We start from the raw sequence: 16,566 nt of genomic DNA on the forward strand, positions 1-16,566 counted from the left end.
TTTTCTGGGTATAAAAGTAATGATGTGATGTAAAGTAGGGGTATTTGTGGAAAAAATGGGGTATTTAATGAAATGGTTACTTTGTAATTGGACGTCCCAAAATAGAAATATGTATATTTTCTGACTGGACGGAGGGAGTATAAATCAACTTAATTAACTACATAACATACAACATCATAAATGATATAGAACCCACTTAAAACCCCTTTATTTTTACATCTCTCCTCATAAAAATAAATATGTCTATCTAGATTTAAAACTACACATCTTTTATAAAATTAATTTATGTTAATTATAAATAAACAAAAATATTTTTTTACTTAATTGTATTATAAAAAAATTTATTTTTTACCAAATGATATCCATATTGCATATATTTTTTAATTATTATATAATTTTTAAATATTTAAACATATATTTTAATCTTTTTAATCATATATATTAAATTTATTTTAAAACTATAAATATTAAAAAAAATAAATAAATAATAAATAAACGTATAGTTAAGTATTAAAAAAATAAAAAATAAATGTATAGTTAAGTAGCAGACATAAATATATAAAAACGAAAAACACGGTAGTGTACGGACAAATTAGCGAAATGCAAGAGACGAGAAAATAGACGATATGCCACGTAGGCATCATTGGACCAATCAGAAGGCGTCTATGGCGTCATCACACTTTCCACGGTAAAAACCGTTTCCCAAATCCACTTTTCACTTGCAGTCGTACTCGTCGTCTTCTTCTTCACCTTCGTTTCCCCTCACAAATTTCGACCTCCGGCGGAGCTTCTGCTGCACTCCAACATCTCAAAAACAGGCAGTTCGTCGAAAGCAAGGGGAAGACTCCTCCTCTACTGACCAGGTACCCATCAATGGGGTGGATTGGGGACACCGTCGATTCAATAAAGTCCATCAAAATACGCCAGAATCTGCATCAGGCAATCACACTTGGTTTGGATTTCTAACTACTCTGATTTCTCCGCTCTCCGAGTTTGAGTTTGTGCTGTTTATGTTTGTTAGGATGAGAGTGTTGTTTGTTGGAGAAATTAGGGCTTTGTTTATTTGATCGAGGATCGGATTGGATTTTTTATTTGATTAGGTTAGAGACGTTGCTCATTTTGTTCGACTTTGATGTTTTAGCTTGAGGTTCTTTGGAATTTGGATTGGAAACGATCATGCGATTCGTTGATTTTTGTGGATTGATTTGTTAGCAAAATATATGAATGCGTTTTTAGTCCGTTTTGGATTTGAATTTTTTGTCAATTGAAAGTAAACTTCATATTATAAATAGCAACTGTGTTCGATGCAAGTATTCTTTAGATATATGTTTAGAATAGTAGACGAAATAATATTTTTACAGTAAATTATATATGTATATATATATATAGTATGAAAATAAGGTCGACGACAGAAACATTGTATGTTACTGCTGTGGAGCCTTATTACAATGCCAATTCTTCGATGTATTTTGTAGACTATATATATATATATAATGAGGTTTGTGTTTATTCGAAGTTCTTTTTATCTACTTGATTGTGAATCCTAAGGTACCATTGCTGCATCTGCATTGATAATATGGAGGATGTATATTTTACAGACTATATATATGTATATATATACTGAGGTTCGTGTTTTAGTTTTCTTTTTGATATTCTGTTTGTCTATTTGATTGCGAATCCTCAAGGTACCATTGTTGCATCTGCACTGATAATATGGAAGGCGTTGATGTGCATAACCGGGACTGAGTCCCCTGTTGTTGTTGTTCTTTCCGGAAGCATGGAGCCTGGATTTGCTAGGGTAAAAAAGTCTGATTTTTACATCGTTTATGGGATTTTTTGCATTTGTTATAGACCCTTCAAAAGTGGTGAGATATGTTGCGATTTTATCTGCAGGGCGACATTCTGTTTTTGCATATGAGCAAAGATCCCATTAGGGCAGGCGAAATCGTTGTGTACAACATAGATGTAAGAGTATATTTATTTCCTATCGTCTCTCTTTTGACTTTATTGCTTGCTTCGATCGCCTCTTATCGCCTTCATTATGTATTTTCAGGGCCGTCAAATTCCTATTGTTCATCGTGTGATAAAGGTTAACTATAGTTAAACTTAAACTCCATTTTGAGCTTGGCCGGGTTTGTTCAAAACTCTTTTTTGTCTAAGACTCTATATCCTTACATTTCATCGCAGCTTCATGAAAGGCGCAATACTGGAGAAACCGAGATCCTCACAAAAGGTGCGCGGCTATCTTGCAAATGAGATGCATCATTTTGTAAATGTTTTTTTTTTTTTTTGCAGAACTTTTTTGTCTGAAACTGCAATGTCCTGCAGGTGACAATAACTATGATGACGATGTGTCACTGTATGCTCCCGGCCAAGACTGGCTACACCGGAAGCACATTATGGGACGAGCCGTCGGGTAAAGATTTATTTGTTTATGCTTTTTATTCGAAACTCGTCTAATTGAACGTAAGTTTTCAATATAATGTTTTAAATAGAAAATAAACATCGGGACCTAATATTGAATAGAAAATGGTTATGAAACGCAATACATTTTATTTGGAAATGGTTACAATGATGATTGAGACTCAACTCAGTAATTTTAGGTATTTTATAGTGAAATATAGAGAATACTAGTGGTGTGTTTGTTTGGGGGTTTGGATTTTGAATTGGGATTTGAATAGTTAAAATTTTGAATTTAAATAGTTGTATAATGTGATATAAATAGGTGTTGATGTGATGTTTTGAATGTAAAATTGATTTTTAGTATAATATAAAAAATGAAAAATAGGTGTTTGATTTGATGTTTTTGGGGGGAAAAAATGGGATGAATAGTAGAAATTAAATCCATTCCCCCAAACAGACACACCCTATTATAGTGAGTGATGCTTTGCATGTTTTTTATTCTTGTCGAATTTTATTATTACGTGTTTATATTTGTATAGTCTATATTATATTTTTTGAGAAATATTCTTGAAAAATCTTATGTAAGAATAAAATTCTAAATAAAAAACACTCAGTAGTTTGTAGTACATTGTTTGAATTAATACCACACGTGCTATATAAATTATTACAATGCAATGCACCTTATGTATAGAAATCAATCATGGTCGATATTATGTGGAAAATTGTCCGTCTCTTAGGTTTACATTTACTTTTTCCGTCATTGTACTTAACATTAAAAATATCGTATAATTTTTTGTACAAACATCATTATATTAATATTATAAAACACTAGTAGAAGTATTTTTGTCTTTTTTTTTTTTTTTTTTTAATTTATACTACATTTTGACAAAATAATTAATATTCAAAGTTCAAAGTATTTGTATTATACGAACTATTTTCATGTTAGTTAACTAGTTAGTTAAAAAATGGTTGCAGATTCTTGCCGTACGCTGGGTACTTCACCATTCTGATGAATGATTATCCACTGCTGAAGGTGTTTTTTTTTTTCTTCATTATGTTATGAGCTTAAATTTAAAAGAATGGATGTTGATTGTGAGATGGGGGTTTTGTTTTTGGTTGCAGTATGTTCTGATTGGTGGTTTGGGGTTGCTTGCCATGACTTCCAAAGATTAGCCTCACTCAAATTCATCAGGTATCATACATACATACACAAATACATTATACTCATTAACAAACTATTATTCATTTTTATTGATTTTGTAACAAAAACTTTTGGACTCAACTCAACTTGGCTGCCTATTACTACAATACAATGCTTTCTTGGTTCTTGGAATTAGTGTTGTTTTGTGAGGTGGGGGTTGGGGGGTGGTTTTGATTTTATTTTTTGTTTAAATAATATTTTATTATATGGTATTTTATGAGATGTGAAATAATATTTTATCGATTCTATATTAATTTTTTGCCACAAAAAATATGCATTTTTTGTTACAGCAAATAATTTTTAAGCACTTTTTAATTTATATTTTTCAATATTATCTTTATTTATAAATATATCACTACTGCTTACATTCTTAATTTGTCAAAGTGAACTTATTTTTGCTTAACTGCATTTGTTTTTATTACTGGAGTTTTTATTTTTATCTATTTTACATTCAAAATATATTAACAATATAAATTTATCATTTTATCTTATTGTACGAGGATTTTAGTTTTTAAAATTAAAAATAAATATATTAACTGGAGTATGTTTCAACTATTGATACTTTGTTTAAAGAAAAGGTATTAAAAAAAAAACTCATTGTCGTCAAAACTTACAAAAATATGCACGTAACACGTAAACACCAGCTTCATATTTTGTTGAATACTTCTCTTAGCCCACCTCGTTATTTCAATTAACGAGGCGGCGAGCTCAAACACTAAAAAGCCGAGACTTTTCAAGCAACTCCGCTATCTGATAAATTTTCTGATGATAAATGTTGAATGAAGAGTAAAAAAGCCCGTACAAAACCTCATAGCTTGAATTCACAGAAGCACTCCGGCAACGCCGATCCAAACCCCGTCGCAAACCGATCCCGGTGCGCCTTCCACAGCGCATCCATCAACGACTTCCTTGACAGCCCTTGCAGCGCCAGCACGGCAAAGTCCCTCCGGCTCAAGAACAGCGTTTGATGTGCGCCCCTCAGAGCCCGCATTGCCGCCACCATCTTATCCATGTTCCCGAAATACGTCGCCATGTAGGCGTCGCTGTGGACCGACACGTAGTAGTCCAGCGCAGCCTTGGTGTTGCCACGCATCGACGCGTAGTCGCTGCGCCGCATCAGGGCAGACATGGTGAAGACGCGGTGGTACACCGCCGTGAGGCCTCCGAGCTCCATCAGATCGTCGCCGGCCGCCAAATATATCGTCGTGTTTGTGGGTATCGACAGGGACTGAAGCACGAGCGCAGTTTCGTTCGGGGTGAGCGGGCACTTCCCGCGGCGTCGCCATGTACGGGCCTGCTCACCCATCCACGGTTTCCTGTCTCCTCTCGCCGCGTCTATCGCCCGAGCGGACGCGGGAGATAGTCCCAAGTATTGGCACTGGCTGTAGGCGACCATGTCGGGTTCGAATCTGAGGTGGAGTGAGAGGAAAGGTTTCGGTATAGCACGAAGCAGCTCGGAACCTTTCTTCTTGAGAGGTTCGGTTAAGCGCAGAGCCGTATAGCAAGCTTGGCAGAGTGCGGATTTCGCGTATTGCGGATACCTGCAATGATTTCAGAGATTTTAACTAAAACGATACGAGGTCGAAAGGGAAGAGAAATCAGAGCGTGGTTACCGATCCCTTCTTTGGCTCATTGCGGGAGCGATTGAGATGTATCGATGCAGCAGGAGCGACGGGAGCACGGATTCTATGTAATCGAATGAGCCTTTTCGCTTGCTACAATTAACTCTAAAAGGCTCTTTCGAAGAAAGCTCCAAAGGCAGCTCTTTCACGACGTGGATGAAGCTTTTCATTTGTTCGATGAAGTAATTGACGTCGAATATGTCGCCAAATCCACTGCGTAATCGAAAAGGATGATGGTTATACGACAATTAGAAGAACTCAAAACAAAACTATGCAATCATATTGTCGCTGTAAACTAATACAAAACTATGTCGTATAATGAGCAAAATTACTTATAATTCACCCGTAATTTGCACCATATTTCCTTGTGATTTAGAAATTACATCGTATTTTAAAAAATATTGCACATAATACTCTATAGATATTGCATTAGACTCTCTTCTGATCTCGAAAATATAAAGTAGTTTCATGTAATTTCTAAATTATAAAGAAGTAGAGTGCATACATTTCAAAGCACAGGTGAATTATAAACAATTTTACGATGAAATTCAGTTTCATGTCATGCGGACAAATTAACTTCACGCGACGACTGTATAACAGAAAAAGATCAAAAAACAAGACTTTGGCAAAGAAAAAGATTGTTGCGAGTCTTACTTCGATTCATTCCAATACGCGGCCACTTCGGATTTTGGTAACACAAGAGTAGCATTCAACAAGCGACCAATGCCGACACCATCACAGAACTGCAAGGATCTCGGTTGATGAAAAGGTTTTTTCTCCATAAATACCAAACACTAATGAAATCTTTTAAGTGATGAAAAATAGAACCCTTTAAAACACAAGATGAGTTAGGGACAGGACTCACATCCCTCCTCATCTGATTGAGCCCGCCATAACAATCGATTCGAAGATAGCCATTGCTCTTTTCTGGTAGAGCTGCAGCATTTCAACACAAAAAACCAAAGGAAACGTCTGCATTCGATGCCAATCAATGTCGACTTAGAAAAATTAAATACATAGCAAGACAACCATATCATAACAGTCATCAACTACACTTGCTTTCAACTCGATTATTGAACATAAAGCTATGGTTTGTTGTATTTTCGATCTTATTTTCGCCCCCATGGAATCTAAATTAGGTTAGTTTTTTCCACTAAAACAATTACATCCGTCTCTTATTTTTCACTTCAAACAAAATTCCGAAAACCAAACTAAGCCTATGTTAGTTATGGCTACATATTAAGAACAAACAATTGTAAGCTCAAACTGAAGACTAAAAACTCTAATTCACTTACATGATCGATTGCTTACCCTATCCATCATCGCGTCCAATTTCGTAAATGTTCAATGAATCAGAAGAAAAAAACTATGTTCCATAAGTGTAAATCTTACATTAAATCATAATTAACCAAATCTACACACTCTGAAAGTGTAAAAATCTTAATCGAAATCATAATTAACCATGTTACAAAATTTTGGTTGATGATAATTTTGGATAACAAACCAAATCAACAATGAACTTGAAAAATCACAGCATAAGAGCCATAAAATTAAATGCAGTAACCGCTAACCAGCAGGTCGGCCTTTCATCCACCAATCGCAAGGTCTCCATTCCACAATTCTCCGTACACTCCATATCTCCGCTCTCCCTGACCTGTTAATCAGTTTACACCGCCATTACAAAATACCACCGCCAAAATACACGAAAACCTAACGCCGCATCCACGAATCCGTACCTCCCCAAACTCACCTTCAAAAAAGATAAATAAAATCAAAAGTAACGTGACTTACAGTGAAGAACTGACCGACGCATCAGAAGATGGAAAAGAAGGCGAGAAGAAGAACAGCGCTAGAATTGCAGAGAGGCAAATCACCGCCGTAATCACCAGCGTTCTCCCCACCGTCGGAGCGATCATCGGAATTAACCGTCCGTCCGTTCGTACGTCTGCGTCGGTTTACGCTACATTGGTCTGTAAAATTAAACGTATAACCGTATTAAAGCCCAAAAGATCCAAACGGGGCCCAATCAAAATAAATTAGAATGTAGGCCCAATACAACGACGGGTCGGCTCATTTAAGAACTATTATTATTTGTAATTCATGAGGGTTTTTTTTCTTAAAAAAATTCATATTATTGCAAAAGTAGAATACAGGCTATGTTTACTACCCATTTTTTATTTATTTTTATTAAACTGAAATTTAATTTTACATTCAAAATATCATATTAATATATGTTTATATTAAATCAATCAATTATTTCAATTCAAAATTTTACTATTCAAATCAAAATTCAAAACCAAAGCTTCACCGGTAAACACAACCACACTAATCTTATAAAATTTTCTTGCTAAAAGTATGAGTTTGTTTCTTTGATCCAAACTCCTAATTTTTTACTATTGAGATTCTGCATTTCTCAAAAAAAATATATATTTTTATTATAAAATATCACATTAAATATTATTTAAGGTAAACTATTTTTTTAATTGTATCTGACCAATTTTATCATTTTAAGACTTTAAGTGGACTTTATCTGAAAATAGTCTCGTAAGTAAACTTTTTTCACTAAAATGTTCATCCGGTACCAGATTCACCATGTTGGTCAGCCGTTGTTGACGTGGTACTGACGCGACTAACATGTCATCTGCTCATCGTCACGTAGTTGCTACGTCGTCGGATGACCATTTAAGTAAAAAAATTTACTTACAAAACTATTTTCAAACAGAGTTCATATAAACGTCCTAAAAATGATAAAAAAATATCATATATTAAAAAAAATAGTTTACCAAAATATTTTGTAAAAAAAAAAAAAAAATCACGTATCGCTGACGTGACAATGACATGTTAGCCACATCAACGTCACATTAGCAACGGTGAGTCCTGCACCAAATGACTATTTTAGCGATAATTTTTAGTTACGAAATTATTTTGATACATAGTTCACTTTAAATTTTAAAATGATAAAGAAAATCATATTAGAAACTAAAAAAATAAATTTTCGTATGATTTGATATCAAACTCAAATCAACCTTTTTTTTTTTTCTAAACCAATAATTTATTTAATATAATCTGGAACGGAGAGTGTGTATTTATTTGTAAGCAATTATGATAGAGAGTGATTGTAAATTCTAAAACGACAAAAATTTGCTGTCCATTTTGGTCTTTGTAAGTAATTAATGATTGATGTCACAGACAGCAATTATCAAAATTGCATGCATGCATGTATTTGTCCAAATTACACATAATGAAATGAATGTTGGATAAATTTGTATTATTATTATTATTATTATTATTATTATTATTATGGCTCTAATATGTTTAATTTTAATTGTTTATTACATAATTTTTACTATTTTCTATAAAAATATATAAGGTGTATTTATTTTGTATTTCAAATTAAAATATTATTGTTCAGTCATATATATTTTATCTGACAAAATATCAAATAAAAATATTATTTAAATTTAAATTAATATTTCTCTTTTTTTTTTTATTTTGCAAAATACTCTATACCATAATTATTTATAATAAAAATATTAATACATAAAAACTAAAATAACGTTGAGTTATATGGTTAAAAGAGCATTAAAAGGAATATTTTTGTACTTTTACTTGAAATAATATACTACTTTCGTCCTACATTGGGTGTCTTCAGATACGAGAATTTAGAATTAAGTATAATTAATAGATAATTAAAAATATATTAGTGAAAATAATTAATCTATAATATAAATCATCATATATTAAGATTAAGATGACTAATTAGTTTAATTAAAATTTTAAAAATTAAAATTAAAAAATTAAAATGATATTAAGATGCTTAATTATTTTCCAAAAAAAAGAAAAATAATGAAACGAACAGATATGACAATATGGACATGGTAGGTGGGACGGAAGGAGTAATGTTTGTTGAGTTTTGTTGTTTTATAATTTTAAATCGAAATCAATGCTACAGTTTTTACCTAAAATACATTATTCTTTTATTATATTAAAATATTATTTAAATAAAATGTTTTATTTCAACTCAATTTTAATTAAATTCAAATTATGATAAAAATAAAAAATCCAAAAATAGAAAGTGCTTTTTTTAAGTTTGTAAAACCCTTTTGAGTGTAAAAGTAAACTCTAATTACAAAAAAAAATAAATAATTGATGTAACACCCCAACCACTTAATTTAAATTAATTGCTTTTATTACATGTTATTTGTCCATATATGGAATTTAATAAAAATTTGATGTTGATTGTTGCTTACTTTTATTATTTTAGCTACAAGAGCGAGCACAATTTGATTATTTGTAAATATAAATATATTTTATATTTGAATCAAATTGAACTAATAATCAAAATCGTAAATTGAATTTGAATTGAAATTGAAATTTTTTATTAATTTAAAATATTGCAATATTGGTAGATAATTTGAATAGAAACGAATTTAAAAACAATGCACTGCAAGATAACTAAAATTCTGATTACCTAAAAATATTTACAAATATTTTAAATCGAACCAAATATAATATAATCATATATTAATATAAAATACAAAACATAAATATATTTGATTCGGTTCAGTTAATAAAAATAAAATAAAATAAAATTGAAGTAAACAAATATCAAATATAATGCATTTATATTCGAACAAAATTTATTTGATTAACCGAAATTTTTGACTCAATTCGGTTCTACTAGACTGTTCATACTTTAATTCACTATTAATTTATATGTATTCAAAATATTATACTTTCTTCCCTCTATATAAAGTATTAATTTTTTTTATTTTTATTTGTTCCAAAATAAAATATTCATTTATATTTTATATATATTTTAATAATTATATTATATATCTAACATTAATTAATACGTCACATGACGTGACAAGTCAATTATACTATGCGAATTCATAACTTCACATTCATAATAAAAAAAATCAAAATTAATACGTTCCTAAATAATTTATCTATTTTTCAATTTTGGTTTGTCCTATAACAAAATATTCATTTTTTTTTTATAATAATTGTACTATCTACCTAACATTACAAATACTCTTCCAATTTACAATATATTACACAAATATCATTATATTATATCATACAATATTAATAGGGTTAATTTAGTCTTTTTACTTTTATTTCCATATTATCTCAGTATAATACTAATATTTCTAAAATTCCATGCAAAAACAAATGGATATATAAATACGGGATGAAGAGAGTATTATTTAATTTATACAGTTTTCAATAAAAAATTAAATTTTTATTATTTAAAAAATTTTCTACTGCCAAAACTAAAAAAATTTCAAAACTCCACGTAATAAGAGCCTCCAATTTTCAATTAAGATAAGGACGAAATCTCACTTAGCGTGTGATATTCTATTTTGGTGATTTGTTTAACATTTTATTTATTATTATTTTTTTGGTGTGTATTTTTATATAATTTTAAGTGAAAATAATAATTAAACGACTTATTTTGTGAAAAAATCAGTATCAATTCAACAATTAAAAAATACTAAAAATAATTATGGTATATAATATATTGAATAAAAATATATATATATTAAAATTAGTAAAGGTGTGTTATTTTGGACAAAAATATTCAAACATATTTTTTTTAAAAAATAAAAATTAATATAATGCATATTTCATTATTTTTATATTATCTACAAAATTTTTTATACGTCACATAAACATAGTCATATAAACATAGTTCTCTACCAACAAAAACATTAAGCAAACCCCCAACGCCTCAGGTCCACCTGCCACATATAGTTCACCTAGTGTGACTTTTCCGTCGGACCTAATTTGTAAGGTATTAGGTTCGGCCGAGGTTTACCCAATGCGCACTTTTGGATAGCGGTTGCGGTTCTCACACCATAAAAAAAAAAAAAAAAAAAAAAAAAAAAAAAAAACACCAAACAAAAAAAAACACGAGTTTGGATTTTGAGTTGGAATTTGAATAGTAAAAATTTTGAATTTGAATAGTTGTATGATGTGATATAAATAGGTGTTGATGTGATGTTTTGAATGTGAAATTGATTTTTAGTATAATATAAAAAATAAAAAATAGGTGTTTGATTTGATATTTTTTGAAATAAAAAATTTGATAAATAGTAAAATTTTTGCAAAATCTTACAAACGAAGACACCCCAAACAAACCCTAATTCTGATTTTAAAAAAGCCCTAATTATTTAGGAATACTATTGTTGGTGCTGTTTTTAAATCAAAAGCCCATTAGTTGACCATTGAGATAAGTTTATATAAATAATAATAATAATAATATAATAATAATAATAATAATAATAAAGGTCATCTTTTATGACTATATAATTAAAATAAATACTCTGTTCCAATACAATAATCTTAGTTTATCATTTTTGTCTATCTTAAAACAATAGTCTCATTTTCATAAATAATCATAATCACCATAAAACTATCCTACTTTTTCATTATTATTACACAATTGTCACTACTTTTTATATTAATATACTCACAAAGGTAAAAAAATCATTTATCCTTACTTTTTACCAACTACCAATATAATACTACATCCGTCCACCATCAATCTATCCATTTGCATTTGGCGTCATTGTTTTTAACATTAAAAATATCTTTATATTTGTATAATTTTTTGTACAAATGTCATTACATTAGTATTATATGACACCAATAGAAATATTTTTGTCACTTTTCCTTGATTTGTACTACATTTTGATATAATAATTAATATTCAAAGATTAACATGCAAAAAGTAAAAACGGATAGATTGGTGGTGAACGAAAGTAGTATCAATATTTCTTAAATCCCGTATCAAACACGATAAGACTATACTTTTAGTACACATAAAGTATCATTTTTGGATAGATATTGGTATAAGTTTATATAAATAAATAATAATATTGATAAAGGTCATATTTATTATATCCATTAAAATAAATGTCCATTTAATTATAATAATTCTTTAGAATAATTTTTTTAAAAATAAAAAATAAAATTTGAGAATATTTATATTCTTATTGTTGCAAGGAGAAAGAGGAAAATCCATCAAATAAAAATATCATTTCATCGTATTTTCATTGCAATTATTTTGTTATTTTTCCCTAGTTTAGTTGATTTTCGATATTTCTATCATCCATTTCCAATAATTAGTTTTTATGAATCAATTTAAGTTGTTCGTGACATCTTTCCAAGGGATTAAACATCATTTATCAACTTTTCCGCACGATTTAGAAAAAAATTAGAAATCATCCTTAGCTATTTTGCAAATGATTTGATCCATTCATTTCGAGTTGTGAAAAATTCTTTGAAATATTCTCGGGATCTGATATCGGCGAGATATTTGACGAACTACTCACAAAAAGGGATATTTGAGAATCCAACAAAATTCGCTGCAATCTTTATGAATTAAATAATTGGCAAAATTGTCCATAACTTCCCTGTGATTTCGAAACTCAGCGTAAATTTTTCCTCTATTTTAAAATTGCATGGTACCCTCTTATACTTTAAAAAATATTGCATGAAACCACTTTGTGGTTTCGAAACTCAGCGTAAATCCCCATTTTACTTTAAAAAATTGCATAACGCTCACTTATACTTTTAAAAGTATTGCATAAAACCCCCTGCCATGCAAAACATATAGATATGAAATAATTTTCTTATCACATGAGGAAAGTTTCATGGTTGTGGTGTTTCATGCAACGTTTTTTAAAGTATAAGGAGGTACAATGTAATTTTTAAAGTAGATGGAAAATTTAAGCTGAGTTTCGAAACCACAATGGAGTTATGAGCAATTTTGCCTAAATAATTAAAAAAAGAAGTTTGAAAAAATATAAAATATCATATTCGAAATTTATTCGTCGTTTAACATGTTAAATTAAACCATTTATTTTTATTTTATCATTTTACATCAAAAATACATATTTCTTCAAAATAAAAAAATAAAAAAATTACTAATCAAAATCACCAAAAAACATCACGTAATAGTTTCTTGTACTCCAAAATGACATATTTGATTGATCAATTATATATCAATACAAACTATTATAATCAATATGATATTTAAATCAAAATCAAAATGAAACAAACTCATAATTATTAATCCACAAGTGGGATGTGAGTATTTAACTGTTCTTTTATATTTTATATTGAAATTTAAAATTAAATTATTGATTGAATATAATGTTTTGAATAAAAATAAATAAATATTGCATACAGATTACTTTTAAGAAAAATAATATTTTAAATGACAAAAAGAACACATCCCAATTATATTTATATGTCAGTAGGTCTGCTTGGTTTGTGTCTTTATATAAATAATATTTTATAAAAAAAAATAATAATATACTTTTAATTAAAACATACAAACTGAATAAACAAATATTGGTTAGAAATGCAAACCAAACGAACCATCATTTACAAATAAAATACATTTACTTATAATCGTGTTAAGAAGGGATTCAGACATATGATAATCTCTGATATCTCATGTTAAGAAGGGATCCGGACATTCAACCTAAAACCAATTGGTAATAAATGGAGTGATCCTTCACCTTTATAAATTACGGGAGTTCCCACACATTTAGTAATGCGAGACAATATTCAACAGTTTGTTTGATTGTGTTAGGATGATTATTATTTCTGCACCATTAAACAAAATATATAAAACAATAATATTATTTTATTTTATTTTATTTTATTTACGATCTACAATAAAAAATATTATTTTTACTATTTTTTTATTTTAATTAAAAGTATTTATTTTTTTTTTTTTTTGTCCCATTAAAATTATTCACGTTAACTTGGATATAAAAATTTAAGAAAAATATAATTAATAAATAATTATAGATAAAAAATGAGATAAGTAAATAACTTAATTAAAATAAAAAATTTTAAAATTTAATTAAAGCATATAGAGTAATAATTTTTCAAAAATAAAAATGGACAAATTATACGAGACGGACATAAATAGAAAAAATAAACATTTTATATGATACGGATTGAATATTTAGTAAAATATCCTTTTTAACTTTTATATAAATTACAAAATACTACTACATCCGTTCCATATACCGTGTCTGCTACACCGTAGATACGGAATTTTACGAGGGGTGTAATTAGTAGATAATTAAGAATGTATTAGTAAAAATAATTATAAATTAAGATTAAGATAACTAATTAGTTTAATTAAATTTTTTTTTTAAAAAAAAATAAAGTGTGTAATTATTTTTCAAAAAAAAGAAAGTAACATGGAATGTAGGATAGACAGAAACGGTAACGTGGACATGATATGTGGGATGGAGGGAGTATTACTTATACAAGTAATTTATACATAACATACAAGTAACAAAAATGTCAAAACTAATGTATATTTTTTTACTATTTTTTTTGATCTCACTCAAAAGTATATTATTTTAATGATAGTAAAAATAATACATATATATATACTAAAGTACTCTTAATTTTTATAAACGTATTAATTTATTTCTTACATTCAACAGTAAAGATATCAAAATTATTTTACACATTTTTACTAATAAGTATTTTCTCCGTCCCACGTATCATGTCCACGTTGCCGTTTCTGTTCGTCCCACATTCCATGTCACTTTCAATTTTTTGGAAAATGATTACACACTTTAATCTCATTTTAAACTTTTAAATTTATTTATTTTTTAATTTTAATTAAACTAATTATTTATCTTAATCTTAATTTATAATTATTTATATTATAGAATAATTATTTTCACTAATATATTTTTAATTATCTACTAATTACACCATTCCTAAAATACCGTATCTACAGTGTAGCAGATACGGTATGTGAGAGGGAGAAAATACAATTATATTATTTCTTAATCTATAATAAATAAATAAAAAACCAAAAAAAAATACATAATTATTATTTTTATTAAAAAATATAATATAATATAAATTTAATTATTTATTATTATTGAAATAATAAATCGTTCTCAAAAAAACAATTTTAACATGCCCTTAACTTTTCGAATGAATTTTTTATTAAATAAATGGAATAAACAAAAATAAAATAAAATAAAATAATGGTGCAGGTGTCACCAAGTAGGTAGAAGCACCAATCACCAACATGGTTATAACAAAAATAAACGACACCCAAATGAAATTAAATTTATTAATAGATAATAGGAATACCAATAATTGAATAGTAAAATATTTGAAATCAAATTAACAATAAATAAATAAATTCATTAAGGAGTATGCTCAATTTTATTTTATTCCTGCATATTTTTTCCAAAATATTATTGAAAAAATATAATATATATAATATATAAATAAAAATAGAAGTCAATAGAAACATATAAGATCAATGTGGAGTATATAATCGCTTTCTTCTCGCAATAAATTTCTCAATTACGATTCTCATAAAATAATAATAAATAAATAAAAAGTTAAAAAGTTCAAATAAATTCTAAATACTCGTTATAAAAAAAATATATATTTAATTTAAAATAATATCGATTCATTTAAAACACTGGATGAACCGAGCTATTTAATTTTTATAATTTATATATATATATATATATCAACAAAAACATATAAAATTATAAATACTAAACAAAAACGCATTTGTTTAAATATCAATCTCTCTCTTTGTAAATTAAATTATTTTATGGTTAAATTGTACAAAATTTATCGGTGTTTTCATAAAATTGCGTCAAATTCTCTATATTTTTAAATCAGCGTTAAACTCCATCGTGATTTCATAAACTATGCGTCTAACTCCCTCGACGATCCTTATTTAATGTCCTTATTTAATGGTATTTGACTTAAATACGCACAAACTGCGAATAAATTTTATAATTTCAATTTATAAACCCCTAAAATTACAAATATATTCATTTTTTTTATATTTAGTCTCAAAAAATAGTAAATATACTAAAAATAGTTATTTTTCTCAAATTTTATGAGTTTATTTTTACCCTTTTTTTAGGCTAAATATAAGAAAAATAAATATATTTATAATTTTAGGGGTTTAGAAATTAAAATTCTAAAATTTATTTGTAGTTTGGACGCATTAATGTCAAATACAGTTAATTAAAGATCTCCGAGGGGATTAGACGCAGAGTTTAGCTTTATTTTTAAAAAATAATAATCAATTTATCATTATTTTTTTATCCATCTAATTATATTTTACCGTTATCCAAAAGTGTACATTGTGGTTTCCAAGTTACCCTAGGCAAACCATGTATGGTAAAAAAACTCTGGAGGCATCGGACTTTGAATTTATGACCTCACAGTCACAAATTCATTATCACCAGACCATCCCTTACGGAACAATAACATTTAGGATAAAAATAATATTAAAATAATATCATACTA

The 16,566-nt window shown here is 28.1% G+C and overlaps 2 protein-coding genes across 3 annotated transcripts; one reads left to right on the forward strand and one right to left on the reverse strand.

The window, feature by feature from the left end:
- The first annotated feature begins 709 nt into the window (after positions 1-709).
- Positions 710-3,736, forward strand: LOC127262842 (uncharacterized). Its single transcript, XM_051291676.1, has 8 exons — positions 710-952; positions 1,686-1,798; positions 1,894-1,965; positions 2,054-2,089; positions 2,188-2,233; positions 2,329-2,416; positions 3,379-3,436; positions 3,526-3,736. The coding sequence occupies exons 1-8, from the start codon at positions 874-876 to the stop codon at positions 3,574-3,576; spliced, it is 543 nt and encodes a 180-aa protein (XP_051147633.1). The 5' UTR covers positions 710-873; the 3' UTR covers positions 3,577-3,736.
- A 427-nt stretch (positions 3,737-4,163) lies between these two features.
- Positions 4,164-7,180, reverse strand: LOC127262843 (O-fucosyltransferase 13-like). Of its 2 annotated transcripts, none has more exons than XM_051291678.1 (6): positions 7,018-7,051; positions 6,798-6,880; positions 6,092-6,198; positions 5,881-5,969; positions 5,218-5,439; positions 4,164-5,145 (listed from the first exon to the last, which is right to left on the reverse strand). In XM_051291678.1, exons 3-6 carry the CDS (start codon positions 6,101-6,103, stop codon positions 4,413-4,415), a joined length of 1,056 nt encoding a protein of 351 aa, XP_051147635.1. In that variant the 5' UTR covers positions 6,104-6,198; positions 6,798-6,880; positions 7,018-7,051; the 3' UTR covers positions 4,164-4,412. The 2 variants fall into 2 exon arrangements, with proteins under 2 accessions (XP_051147635.1, XP_051147634.1); XM_051291677.1 differs by having other exon boundaries at positions 4,165-5,145; positions 6,092-6,162; positions 7,018-7,180.
- Between the last annotated feature and the right edge of the window lie 9,386 nt (positions 7,181-16,566).

The sequence above is a fragment of the Andrographis paniculata genome, unplaced genomic scaffold, assembly GCF_009805555.1.
Source record: "Andrographis paniculata isolate CXL003 unplaced genomic scaffold, ASM980555v1 Contig66END, whole genome shotgun sequence".
Lineage (NCBI taxonomy): Eukaryota > Viridiplantae > Streptophyta > Magnoliopsida > Lamiales > Acanthaceae > Andrographis > Andrographis paniculata.